Source organism: Lissotriton helveticus, chromosome 7, assembly GCF_964261635.1.
Source record: "Lissotriton helveticus chromosome 7, aLisHel1.1, whole genome shotgun sequence".
In the NCBI taxonomy this organism is placed as follows: domain Eukaryota; kingdom Metazoa; phylum Chordata; class Amphibia; order Caudata; family Salamandridae; genus Lissotriton; species Lissotriton helveticus.
The window spans coordinates 1,611,378,584-1,611,391,071 of record NC_136068.1 but is presented as its reverse complement, the minus strand read 5'-3'; the positions used below and the strand labels follow the sequence as shown (position 1 = coordinate 1,611,391,071).

The 12,488-nt window shown below is 49.0% G+C and overlaps 1 protein-coding gene across 2 annotated transcripts in view; it reads left to right on the top strand.

Moving 5' to 3' along the window:
- BCL2L12 (BCL2 like 12) overlaps nt 1-12,488 on the top strand; it is a 136,867-nt gene that overhangs the window by 107,948 nt on the left and 16,431 nt on the right. For both annotated transcript variants that reach the window (XM_078655260.1, XM_078655259.1), the window contains exons 6-8: nt 743-874; nt 4,087-4,193; nt 4,916-5,182. In XM_078655260.1, the coding sequence (XP_078511386.1) occupies nt 743-874; nt 4,087-4,193; nt 4,916-5,182 (506 nt within the window). The remainder of the gene's footprint in view (nt 1-742; nt 875-4,086; nt 4,194-4,915; nt 5,183-12,488) is intronic.

Sequence of the window (12,488 nt, the reverse complement as noted above, 5' to 3'; positions counted from 1 at the left end):
TCCTTTCAAATTGTGTACTTGATAGCTGAACTGGCTGCATTTAGCATGTTTGGTGTTCATCACCATCCATCCTCCTTTGTAACATATCATTGTGTACTGGTTTCTGCATGGTGGCGATGCTTCTCTCCACTCCTCTACTGTGTGATTCATCCCCTTGGCTTGAATGCATTCTGGGTAGGATATTCCCCCATCCCCAATTCCAAATTTGTAACCTTCAAGTGTGATGGGCCACTCCTACCAGAATGTGTTTTCTGATTCAGTGACACCCCCTATCCTGAATAAGTGTATCCTGGGTAGGTGAACCTACACCCCTCCAACCCCAATGGATCTTGGGTAGGTCAGCTCACCTAAATGTTCATGGATGGGAGATTCCTGACTTCCTAGTTTAAGCTGAGAGGCAGACGAGAAGCGCTCCTAAGGAGAACAGCCTTCAGTCCCTCCCTGATTAGCGCTCTTGCTGCTGTCCCAGACTCTACAGAAGTGCATGTCCTCACTCGCAGACATAGCAGTACATATATAGTAATGAGACACTATGAACAACATTTTAAATGCATGTCTGAACTTCGTAGACCTCATACGGCATAAGATGCGCAATATATTCAGGTGTACTGCATATTACTGATAAGGGATGGGAGCGTCTCTTGGGGTAGGCTCTGGATGGACGGATGGTCGGTGGTTTGGTTGGGGACCGCTATCATGGGTATTAAGATGTCTAAGTGACTTCTCTTGCTTTTTACCATAGGGGACATTGACCCTGGCATTTATAACATGGCGGCGAAGCAACTGGACAGACTTGTCCAACAGCACAAGGTTCGGAGCCCCACAACGGACTTAAAAGGTCCAGCATTTCCGTTGGTGAGCGACGGCAACTTTGGTAAGGAAGATATTGGAGATGGCTGCACTTTCCAGTTGATTCATGGCAATCTCACTTTTGCAGGAGCATGTAGATTTGGATGGTGCAAATTGGTACTAATTGATCACCATGGTTCCTGTCCATGAATCTTTGCTTTTACTAGTTCTGGGTATCAAACGTAGGAATCATAATTTGTGTTTAGTGGCAACAGTCCTGCCAGTCAAGCCGGCCACCACGGAGTCTGTAGCCTCCCAGTGCTCTCCTCTATACAGTAGGTCTAGACAATATGGTGGAGGCCTCCCTCACCCGAGTCACACCCAGGGCAAGTTTTGTTTGCACCAAGGTACACCTTATTTATACATTTTGAAGTTAAATAGGTTTGGTGTAAAAAGTTAAATTTAAAGTAGCCAAAGACTTAACCTGTCAAGCATGTCTTGGGCATCATTTAGAATCTATTTCTGCCTCAGTTTTCCTAAAGTTCAGAGGGTACAAGGGCCCTCTATAGCATTGTTATTTCTCTCTGGAGCGGGCTTCCCTTTGCATTAAGATTGACAGATGTTGAGCTTGTGTCCTGCAAAAGGTTGAAGATGTTGCTCTTTGCCCAGTTTTTACAACCTTATCTCTGTCCTTACTTGTGCTCCACTATGCCAATGGGGCAGCAATTGTGTACATGGGCTTTTCCATGCAACCAAGCCTGTGTGAGTACTTTGCTGGCAATTTTGAGTTTGGCAGCCTCTGGCATTCATTTTGATTCTATATAAATCTCCAAAGCCACCATCAAAAGTAATTGATCCTGCATCACACTGAGATCAGTGTTTTTTTTTGTTGATGGTGCCCATGATCTCAGAGCCCTGAGTGGTTTTATCTCAAACAAGCCCTTCATTCAGAGCATCGGAACTAACGTCTGTTTAATGGGCCATGTGCTCTCTCCAAAATTAAAATATGTTTTTCCTTACCATTGACAATGTAATTCTGGCCAGAATTCCTGTTCGTAAACAATTTCCATCTATCTGATTTTTAAATTTTGTGTAAGCTTTTCTATTAGTTAGGGTAGCCTTTATTTCTTGAACTCCTGCATTCAGTAGTCATTACAGGATGAGGCCTTCTCCTATGTACCATGGTGCTGAAGGATTAAGAGTAAGGAAGTGGGAAAGCCAGCCTGGTACCCTAGCACTAAGGTCCAGGCGTGTCCCCAGGATGGGAAAGAACACGCTGGTCAACCTGGTGCACTCTTAAGAGGGGTGCAGCTGAAAAGTCCTGGCTAAATGCAGGTAGGTAGAGGCACACCCTTCTTGCAGCTGGCCTCAGCCTGTAACCCCCGTTGGAGAGGTGGGAAGGGCGGGGACCCCGAACAGTGGGTTTGCGGTATAATAGGGCAGGTTATGGAACTGACGGTTCCTTCATTGTAAACAGGAGCATTTTCAAGGTTATTGTAATATGAGGGGCTTTCTATCGTTTCTAGGGTATTGATTCGTAGTATTTTGGATGATGTGTATCTAGGGCATCTTATGTGCAGATTTCTTGGACAGGCGCCCGCAGCACTTCGTGCGCAGGATCTTTGTCTACTCTGCTTCTAATATTCATGTAAGGGTTCATGCAAATGTTTTATTGGTCCAGTCTAAAAATCATTATTGCCGCTCCAGCGTAAAAAACAGTATTAATGCTCTTTTAAAAAAACTTTTTGGAAAGTTTGCATATGCCACTACATGAAAGAACAAATGAATGACTGAGTGAACTAATGAGTGAAGGAAAAAGTTTTGTAAAGCGCACAACGACCTCATGTGCATTCAGGCGTTGGAGAATCACCACCTCGGAGGAAGGTGAAGGCTCATAAAGCTAGCAGGCACAACTAGGTTTTGATGTTTTTCCTGAAAAGATCATGGTTGGGAAGAGCTGTATATGTCAGGGAAGAGTTCCATAGTTTTGCAGAGAGACAGGAGACGGATCTGCCTCCTAATCTGCAGTGTCTGATTTGAGGGATAACCAGCAGGTAACGTGAAGCTGAACTTAACTAGCGGGCACGTGAGTAGAATGGCAATTTATGCCCAAAGTGTACTGGTCCCATGTTATGAAGTGCTTTGGGTGCACCACATACACGAATTGAGCGTGCACGTTTGCGGACCGGTAATCGGTACAGAAACAAAGATGTTGTGTAACAGAACACGGCTTAGGGATATAAAGAATGAGTCCAGCTGCTCCATTCTGAACTATCTTCAGTTGCTTCATAATGTGTTACCGGGCTCCCATTTACAGGGAATTCCCAAAAATCCATCCTCCTGGGGATCAGGGTGGGCAGCAGTAGAGGAACTTATTTTATAGCACGTTGTGCGGATGTCGAAACGCAAAGCAGCAGCACTATTTATCTTAGTGGAGAGGTACAGAGTGTTTTAAAAAAAAATCACACTTAAATTTGGGGCTGATTTTGTCGATGGAAGGAGGGAGCCAAGCTCTTCTGCCACCAATGAGGGGTCAAAGTCTAAGAATGTTTGCCGAAGATCAACACGTCGGTTTTGTCTCCATTCAATTTTAACCAGTTAAGACTTGTCCACTGTGCTACTGCTGAAATGTAGTTTTGGAAGCTAGTCTTAGTGGTTTTAAGTTTTTGAAAATTGAAAAATGATTTGTGCATCCTCTACATACAATATGAACTTAAAGCCAAAAGATTTTACCAGAGGATTCAGGGTGACTCAACAGATAATGCTTTTGGGACCAAGGTGCTAAAGTATATGTGTGTCTAGAACAGAATAGTTCTGAGTTTCCTTGAAATGTACAAAGTTGGACTTTTAAAGATAGTTTTTCGATGCCTAACTCAATCGTGCTGAAATCCTGTCCTCCGGAAAATATTGTCGCTTGGCAGTTCCAACATATTCACCTCGCCTACCAGGAGTTTTGAGAGCCAACAGGTGGGTGTGTCTGGCAACCAAAGAAAGATGTGGATAGTTATCCTTTTGAGCATGATTGCTTGGCCCCTCTTTTTCTTTTTTCTTTATTTTTTTCATCTGATCCTTACTCTCCCTCACACCCGCCCAAGTGGACAGTGTGTGGCCTACTTCCTTACCTGTAAACGTATTCACTGCTATTTAAGTTAATAACATGCTCATCAGTAAAGGATGTGATGTTGGGGAAGGATGTTACTTTCCTTATTATGGGGTTCCTCATTGTAGTATGTCAAATTCGTCTTGGACTTTGTGTTGATTAATGAAGTGCTTTCCATTTCCACACTCACTTAATAGAAAACAACAACAACAACCAGCAAACCGTCCCAGAATGTGACAAAGAGAAAGTGGTGCAGCAGCTGGTGGCCCTTCTACAAGAGCAAGCAGAGGTTATTAACAAACAGGTAAGGCCTGTGCTTGTTCTCGCCCCATCTGAGTAAAACAGTTCACGTGTCTCTGTGTTCCTATTTATCCCTGTGTCTAGGACAGTGTTGCTCTACTTCTGGTCATCTCCGAAATCTTGAACGGCGTCACTCTACCCTTGGTTTTCTCAGTCCCGGATGTGGCAAGACTTTGCTCCCAGTCCCCTCGGTCTCTAGAATAGTGCTTCTCTGCCCTGATTTTCCCAGTCTGTGATCTCATGCTACTTCCTGGGCTGGTACTGCTCGATCTATGGAATAATGTTGTTTTCTTCGTTTCTTTCAGTCCCTGGGGTGGTGCTTCCCACTGCCCTGGTTCTTGAAGTCGCTTGGAGAGTGATGGTCTGCCCCTGGCTCACTTGTCTTTCGGATGGCACTGCTCTACCTGTTTTCTCAGGCTATGGACTGGTGTTGCCGCACCTCAGTCTCTGGAATAGTGCTGTCCTGTGTTGGTTTTAAGTCTCTTGGGTTTTCAGTCCATGGAATGGCGTTGGTGCGATCATCTGCCCCTCTTTTCTGAGTCACTGGGAATAGATAGGGCTAGTCTGTTCCACGTCCTTTCAGTCCTCACAGTGGTGCCACCTTACACAGGTTCTTCCAAGCCCTGGCACATGCATGGCTCTACTACTACTGTTTGTAAAGTCCCTTCATCGTTGCTGTTGGTCCTGCTTTGTGCTGCACACGAACTCCTTTTTGTTGCTCCTCAGATTGAAGAGGACCCAATGCTTCGAGGTGCCCTGAGTCGCATGTCCTACCGCAGCTTCTCGCGGCTGGCTGAGGTCTTCACCAGCCAGGCTGAGGTACCCGTGCAGCAAGAGCCTAACATTAGCCCCGAGCTCACCAAGATTGCCCTGACCATGGAGCTGACCAGGAAGGTTGCTGGAATCAACAGCTACCCCGTGCAGACTCTAATGGGATACAGCATGCAGTACATGGATATGTTCGTACCATGGTTGCAGCAGCAAGGAGGCTGGGTAAGTCTTCATCTTAAGCAGGGGAACTGAATAGTGCAAGTAATGTTAGGAGCGGAAGAATAGTTGGGGAGGAGAGACTGGCGCCAGAGACAGGTGAGCTGGGTAATTGAGACATGTGAGATGGGTAATTGATACATGTGAGATGGGCAGCAGAGACTAGTAATAGGGGTGGCAGAGACTGGGGAGATTGGCAGCAGAGACTGGGGAGACTGGCAGCAGAGACTGTGGCGACGGGCAGACGAAACTGGGGCGACGGGCAAACGAGACTGGGGCGACGGGCAGACGAGACTGGGGCGACGGGCAGACGAGACTGGGGCGACGGGCAGACGAGACTGGGGCGACGGGCAGACGAGACTGGGGCGACGGGCAGACGAGACTGGGGCGACGGGCAGACGAGACTGGGGCGACGGGCAGACGAGACTGGGGCGACGGGCAGAACAGACTGGGGCGACAGGCAGCAGAGGCTGGGGCGACGGGCAGCAGAGGCTGGGGCGACGGGCAGTAGAGGCTGGGGCGACGGGCAGTAGAGGCTGGGGCGACGGGCAGTAGAGGCTGGGGCGACGGGCAGTAGAGGCTGGGGCGACGGGCAGCAGAGGCTGGGGCGACGGGCAGCAGAGGCTGGGGCGACGGGCAGCAGAGGCTGGGGCGACGGGCAGCAGAGGCTGGGGCGATGGGCAGCAGAGGCTGGGGCGACGGGCAGCAGAGGCTGGGGCGACGGGCAGCAGAGGCTGGGGCGACGGGCAACAGAGGTTGGGGCGACGGGCAACAGAGGCTGGGGCGACGGGCAGCAGAGGCTGGTGGTGAGGGCAGCAGAGACTGGTGGTGAGGGCAGCAGCCGAGACTGGCGAGAGTGGCAGCAGCTGAGACTGGCGAGAGTGGCAGCAGCTGAGACTGGCGAGAGTGGCAGCAGCTGAGACTGGCGAGAATGGCAGCAGCTGAGACTGGCGAGAATGGCAGCAGCAGAGACTGGCAAGAGTGGCAGCAGAGACTGGCGAGAGTGGCAGCAGAGACTGGCGAGAGTGGCAGCAGAGACTGGCGAGAGTGGCAGCAGAGACTGGCGAGAGTGGCAGCATCAGAGACTGGCAAGAGTGGCAGCATCAGAGGCTGGGGAGAGTGGCAGCAGCAGAGACTGGGGAGAGTGGCAGCAGCAGAGACTGGGGAGAGTGGCAGCAGCAGAGACTGGGGAGAGTGGCAGCAGCAGAGACTGGGGAGAGTGGCAGCAGCAGAGACTGGGGAGAGTTGCAGCAGCAGAGACTGGGGAGAGTTGCAGCAGCAGAGACTGGGGAGAGTGTCAGCAGCAGAGACTGGGGAGAGTGTCAGCAGCAGAGACTGGGGAGAGTGTCAGCAGCAGAGACTGGGGAGAGTGTCAGCAGCAGAGACTGGGGAGAGTGTCAGCAGCAGAGACTGGGGAGAGTGTCAGCAGCAGAGACTGGGGAGAGTGTCAGCAGCAGAGACTGGGGAGAGTGTCAGCAGCAGAGACTGGGGAGAGTGTCAGCAGCAGAGACTGGGGAGAGTGTCAGCAGCAGAGACTGGGGAGAGTGTCAGCAGCAGAGACTGGGGAGAGTGTCAGCAGCAGAGACTGGGGAGAGTGTCAGCAGCAGAGACTGGGGAGAGTGTCAGCAGCAGAGACTGGGGAGAGTGGCAGCAGCAGAGACTGGGGAGAGTGGCAGCAACTGAAGAGAGTGGCAGCAGCAGAAACTGGGAAGAGTAGCAGCAGCAGAAACTGGGAAGAGTAGCAGCAGCAGAAACTGGAGAGAGTAGCAGCAGCAGAAACTGGAGAGAGTAGCAGCAGCAGAAACTGGGGCGACGGGCAGAACAGACTGGGGCGACGGGCAGAACAGACTGGGGCGACGGGCAGAACAGACTGGGGCGACGGGCAGCAGAGGCTGGGGCGACGGGCAGCAGAGGCTGGGGCGACGGGCAGCAGAGGCTGGGGCGACGGGCAGCAGAGGCTGGGGCGACGGGCAGCAGAGGCTGGGGCGACGGGCAACAGAGGCTGGGGCGACGGGCAACAGAGGCTGGGGCGACGGGCAACAGAGGCTGGGGCGACGGGCAACAGAGGCTGGGGCGATGGGCAGCAGAGGCTGGGGCAGCAGAGACTGGTGGTGAGGGCAGCAGAGACTGGTGGTGAGGGCAGCAGCAGAGACTGGTGATGAGGGCAGCAGCCGAGACTGGCGAGAGTGGCAGCAGCAGAGACTGGCGAGAGTGGCAGCAGAGACTGGCGAGAGTGGCAGCAGAGACTGGCGAGAGTGGCAGCATCAGAGACTGGCGAGAGTGGCAGCATCAGAGACTGGGGAGAGTGGCAGCATCAGAGGCTGGGGAGAGTGGCAGCAGCAGAGACTGGGGAGAGTGGCAGCAGCAGAGACTGGGGAGAGTGGCAGCAGCAGAGACTGGGGAGAGTGGCAGCAGCAGAGACTGGGGAGAGTGGCAGCAGCAGAGACTGGGGAGAGTGGCAGCAGCAGTGACTGGGGAGAGTGGCAGCAGCAGTGACTGGGGAGAGTGGCAGCAGCAGTGACTGGGGAGAGTGGCAGCAGCAGAGACTGGGGAGAGTGGCAGCAGCAGAGACTGGGGAGAGTGGCAGCAGCAGAGACTGGGGAGAGTGGCAGCAGCAGAGACTGGGGAGAGTGGCAGCAGCAGAGACTGGGGAGAGTGGCAGCAGCAGAGACTGGGGAGAGTGGCAGCAGCAGAGACTGGGGAGAGTGGCAGCAGCAGAGACTGGGGAGAGTGGCAGCAGCAGAGACTGGGGAGAGTGGCAGAAACTGAAGAGAGTGGCAGCAGCAGAAACTGGGGAGAGTAGCAGCAGCAGAAACTGGGGAGAGTAGCAGCAGCAGAAACTGGGGAGTGTGGCAGAAACTGAAGAGAGTGGCAACAGAAATTTGGGTGACTGGCAGCAGAAACTGGGGAGAGTGGTAGCAGAAGCTGGGAAGACGAGACCATGGAGGCAGACAGCAAAGGTTACCAGATGAGACCAGTAGTAGAGGCAGAAGCAATCGCTGTACTGATGAGAAAAGCTGGCAGGGGGGGACATCCGCATAGGGAGGGAAGGCATGTAGCACATAAAGGTGATGAGCAGCACCGGAAGTGGAGAAAGGCAACAAAGACAGGCCAGGGCACAAGCACAGTGGCATAGGAGGTCCCATAGGTATTCAGCGTAGTGTGTGATGGTGAAACAAGCAACACTCCTATGGTGGATAGGTAGCATAGGAAACCTAGACTGACGGTGGAGGTGGAAAATGGGCAGCACCAGGACTTTGAAAACTACTTGCATTGTCAGTCGTAAGGTATCAAATACAGTTGGAGGATACAGGCTGCAGATGTAGCAGAGGGGGAAAATACCTACAGGGAAGGTAAGCATCCAGTACAGGCGAGATGGTTGCACAAATCCTTGAGACATCCAACACCAGTAAAGGACATCACACAGGCAGGAAGAAGAGCAGCACAGGCAATGTAGATTGGCAGTAAAAGAAGTGGTAATGGGTTGTACAGGAAACAAACGCAAGGAAAACATTCAGTGCATTGAAGGAACACAAAAGAACAGAACATCTCTGGCAGGCAAGAAGGTTGTACAGCTGAAGCACATCGCCACTGGCAAGGGAGGTGGACAGCATAGTCAGGTGAGAAATATAGCGTGCAAAAAAAGACCGAGCAGAGATGGGCAATACAGGCTCTAGAAGTGGTCATTATGAGAGACATCCAGCACATATAAGCAAGACCTGATGCACAGAGAGTACAGATCATCAGTATAGCAATTCAATGCAAGGATGTGGCATGAGGCAAAGGCAAGCAAACCAGTCGGGAGAAAGGAACGATCTGGCGAGTGTGCAGCACAAGCACGTAAGACAGCCCAGCCAATCAATCACATCACATCACTTTATTTCAGATCCAAAATGTAGCCATAAAAGCACATACAATCAAAGACAAAACAGGTGTGAATCCATGTCATAAAAAGAAAGGGCAAACCCGCGTATATAATGGTCATAGCTGACGAGATGAATTCACATTAATCAAACACCACCAATAAGGCAGACATACCAATTCCTGCCCCTCTAGCCTAGGCACTAGTTACAGGAAAGGTTCTTAAAATCAAAAAACAGAAAAGTTACAATAAGTTGCCCATAAGTGAAGCCACATACTCAACCCAGTCACAATTTATTAGAAATTAACAGCACCCACAAATCATTTATTTCCCAAACTGCGAGTATCGACTGCGAGTATAGTTCCATTCTGTTAAAATAGTAATGATTTCCTTCTATTGAGGGCACATGTCAGAATGGAACAAATGTTGATGCAGTTGGATGGGAAATTTAATTGCTGCAGATAGACCAAAGCTAGTCTGGAATTCTGATACCCTGTGACTTAATGATTAGGAATTTAAAACCTTTGGGTACATCTGGATAAAATTGGCAGAAGAAGGTAAAATGCAACAGGTTTGTGGGGAGGATTCGTCACAGGGACAAATTAAAACTTTAAGGATGCATCAAATTGACCAAGTAAAAACCCAAGGTGCCACCTCACAAATCCTCGCCTAAACCTGTTTATTAGTAGTCTATCCCAGAACCCATCAATCCATACCAAATATGGTTCCAGGGTTAATGAGCTATACAATTCCAAATACTCCTTCACAGTTGATGTTCATAATTCTAATTCCTCCCTACTGACTTTAATCCTAGACTTAAAAGCAGATTTAACCCAGGTCAGGTCATTTTTAGTTGTAGAGCTTGGGTTAGTAAAAGGGTCGGCCTTCCAAGCATCATCAGTTTAGCCCTAAGATAGCTGAACCAAGTGATTTGCAATGCTTTCACACAAAAGGCGAGCCTCAATAATCTCCCTCTTGAGTGAGGCATGCGGATTCGCCCAAATCGAACAACACAGAAGCAGCACGGCCAACTTGATAATATCCTTCTCATATTCCATCCCCAGCTCCTGCTGTGTGATAAAAGTAGAGCAAGCGGGGGGAACACCCAGAAATTGCCTAAGCACTCTTTTTTGCTAACCCTGAAGGGAGCTTATATTAGAGTAAGCGTAGATACCTGAGCCATATGTAAGAACTGGGAGGCACTTTCTCTTGTAGATCTCCCAAAGAGGGGCAACAGTTTTCTTTCCCACTGCGCTTGGCCAAATAAAAAAAATGTCCACCAAGATTAAAAATTTCCAACTCATACTAGCAATGCAGGGTCCCCAATTGCCCTTAACGTCCCTGACTACCCCCAAGTAGGAAAAATCCTGGGTCTGCTGCACCGGTTGGGCTTTTAAAAATATACCTGCATCTTATACTGTCTACACTTGCACGCCATTATATAGGTTTTTGCTTGGTTAGTAACCAGGCCTAATGACCCCATAAAAGTCTTGAAGTAGGGCATTTAGGCCTTTAGGCGTTCTCAAAAGTAAAACATAATTGTCTTCGTGTAAGAGTATGCTTACCTTTTTCCTACTGATTGAGTTTGCGCCTGAGACGTAGCTAGGCCATTAATATACAAAAGGTAGACTAGGGGGGCCAGCACACAGCCCGGTGCACCCCTCACCCTAGCTCAAATCAGTCTTTCCGTTCACCGGAGGGGCTGTACCTGACAGAGCTGACAGATCATAATAAAGGGCTCACAAAAACTGAACCAAATTGTTCTCAACACCTAAGTCAACAAAGACCTCCCAAAGTTTAGCCTAACTATGCTATCGAAGGCACAGGATAGATCCAGGAAGGCCAGGCAAACACTACCCTGCTTAGCAATAGTGTACTTTGAGACTATAAGTGTAGGTTTAAACTTTGCTCCAGTGTGCCTAGCCCCTCTCGGAATCCATACAGCACCTCCCATAGCCTGCTACTTCCCCTTATCCAAGTTAGGAGACTCCCCAGGACAGTCATCTCTGCCAACTTCACCGCGAAATCCAGCAGGGATATGGGCGGTAGCACTCCCGTAATAGAGGGTTGCCCTTCTTGAAGATCGGCTCAATAACAACAATGTGCATGATTGTGGGAATCCCACCTTGCAGACCTTGTTGAAGCACTTACATAGGAGACAGGCCCAAAATTCACATGAGGCTTTATACAAATCCATCGGCCTTCCATCAGGTCCAGGGCCTTTTGGCAAGGGCTCCTATTAATTGCCTCCGTCACCTCTTCAATGGTGAGTTTCAGATCTAAGCGGAACAACACCTCCTTCTGAATATATTAATTAGATATACTGTCCATTCACTTTTTTTGAATAGTGAACCCAAGCTTCCAGGCTAATATAATTAGGACAGTGTTAGATTTAATGCTTAGAGGCTTGGAGTTATTAGCCTCCAGCCAAAAGGCCCAAGGCTCTTTCAGCCTACAAGCCCTGACCAGATTTCCCCAGGAATTATTATGTAGTTCTTTTTTCCAATGCCTTAAGGCAGCGTTGTACTCCTCTATATGCTGTTGTAATTTTCCTAAATCCCTGGGTATCTCCGTTAAAGCTTTGTGTAACACCGAGGCCTTCCTACAGTGCTGGTCAAACTACTTACCCTTATAGGTCCCTGGTTTAATGGATTTTCATAAGACTACCACTAATAAAACAAACTTCACCTGGGCAAATAGATTATCCACCTCCCCGGGGTCATTATTATTAGCTGTCAAACATTTTATCATCGTGGGAAGATGGTTCAAGCTCACTTTTGACAGGAAAGAGGTAAACATTTCTCCACACTAGGCGCAGCCCTTGTGATTTGACCATTAGAAGGTCCATAGACACTGATATGGCTCCCCCTTCCCCATCCATGGGAGACCTAAATCCAGGTTTATGGGATTGTAATCCCTATATGCACAAACAACAATAGCTGCCCTAGGCACTAAGAGCAACAGATCACGTGTTAGGAAAATAAAGTCAATAGTAGAAGAGTATTCCCTCCTTTCAAAAGTGGCCTTGGAATGATCATTATGTTCCCTCAGTACAGTCACATTAGTAAGGTCGAAAATCTTGATCAGATGGAGAGTTTTCCCACTCTGGTCCATGGGGTAAAATAATCAAGTCCCGTACCACTGTTATCAAACAAATTGCACCCTTTAACCAGCTGAGAGATTCCAAGTTTAGCGTTAAGATTCCACCCTAAAATAATTTCATATCCTTTGTGCAAATTAGCATATTTAACTTCCAGACCACAAATAAAGTCATATAACCTGTTAAAATAGCAGTAAGGTCTATATCAAAATGGGCATTATGAAAAATTAATACAAACAATATTTAATACAGTAGGCCACATAAGTATAAATGGTTGAAATAAAGTGCAACTAGAGGTAACCAGGCTGAATTAGCAGTCCAAAGTGACTTTGATCCATGTCATAAACCCT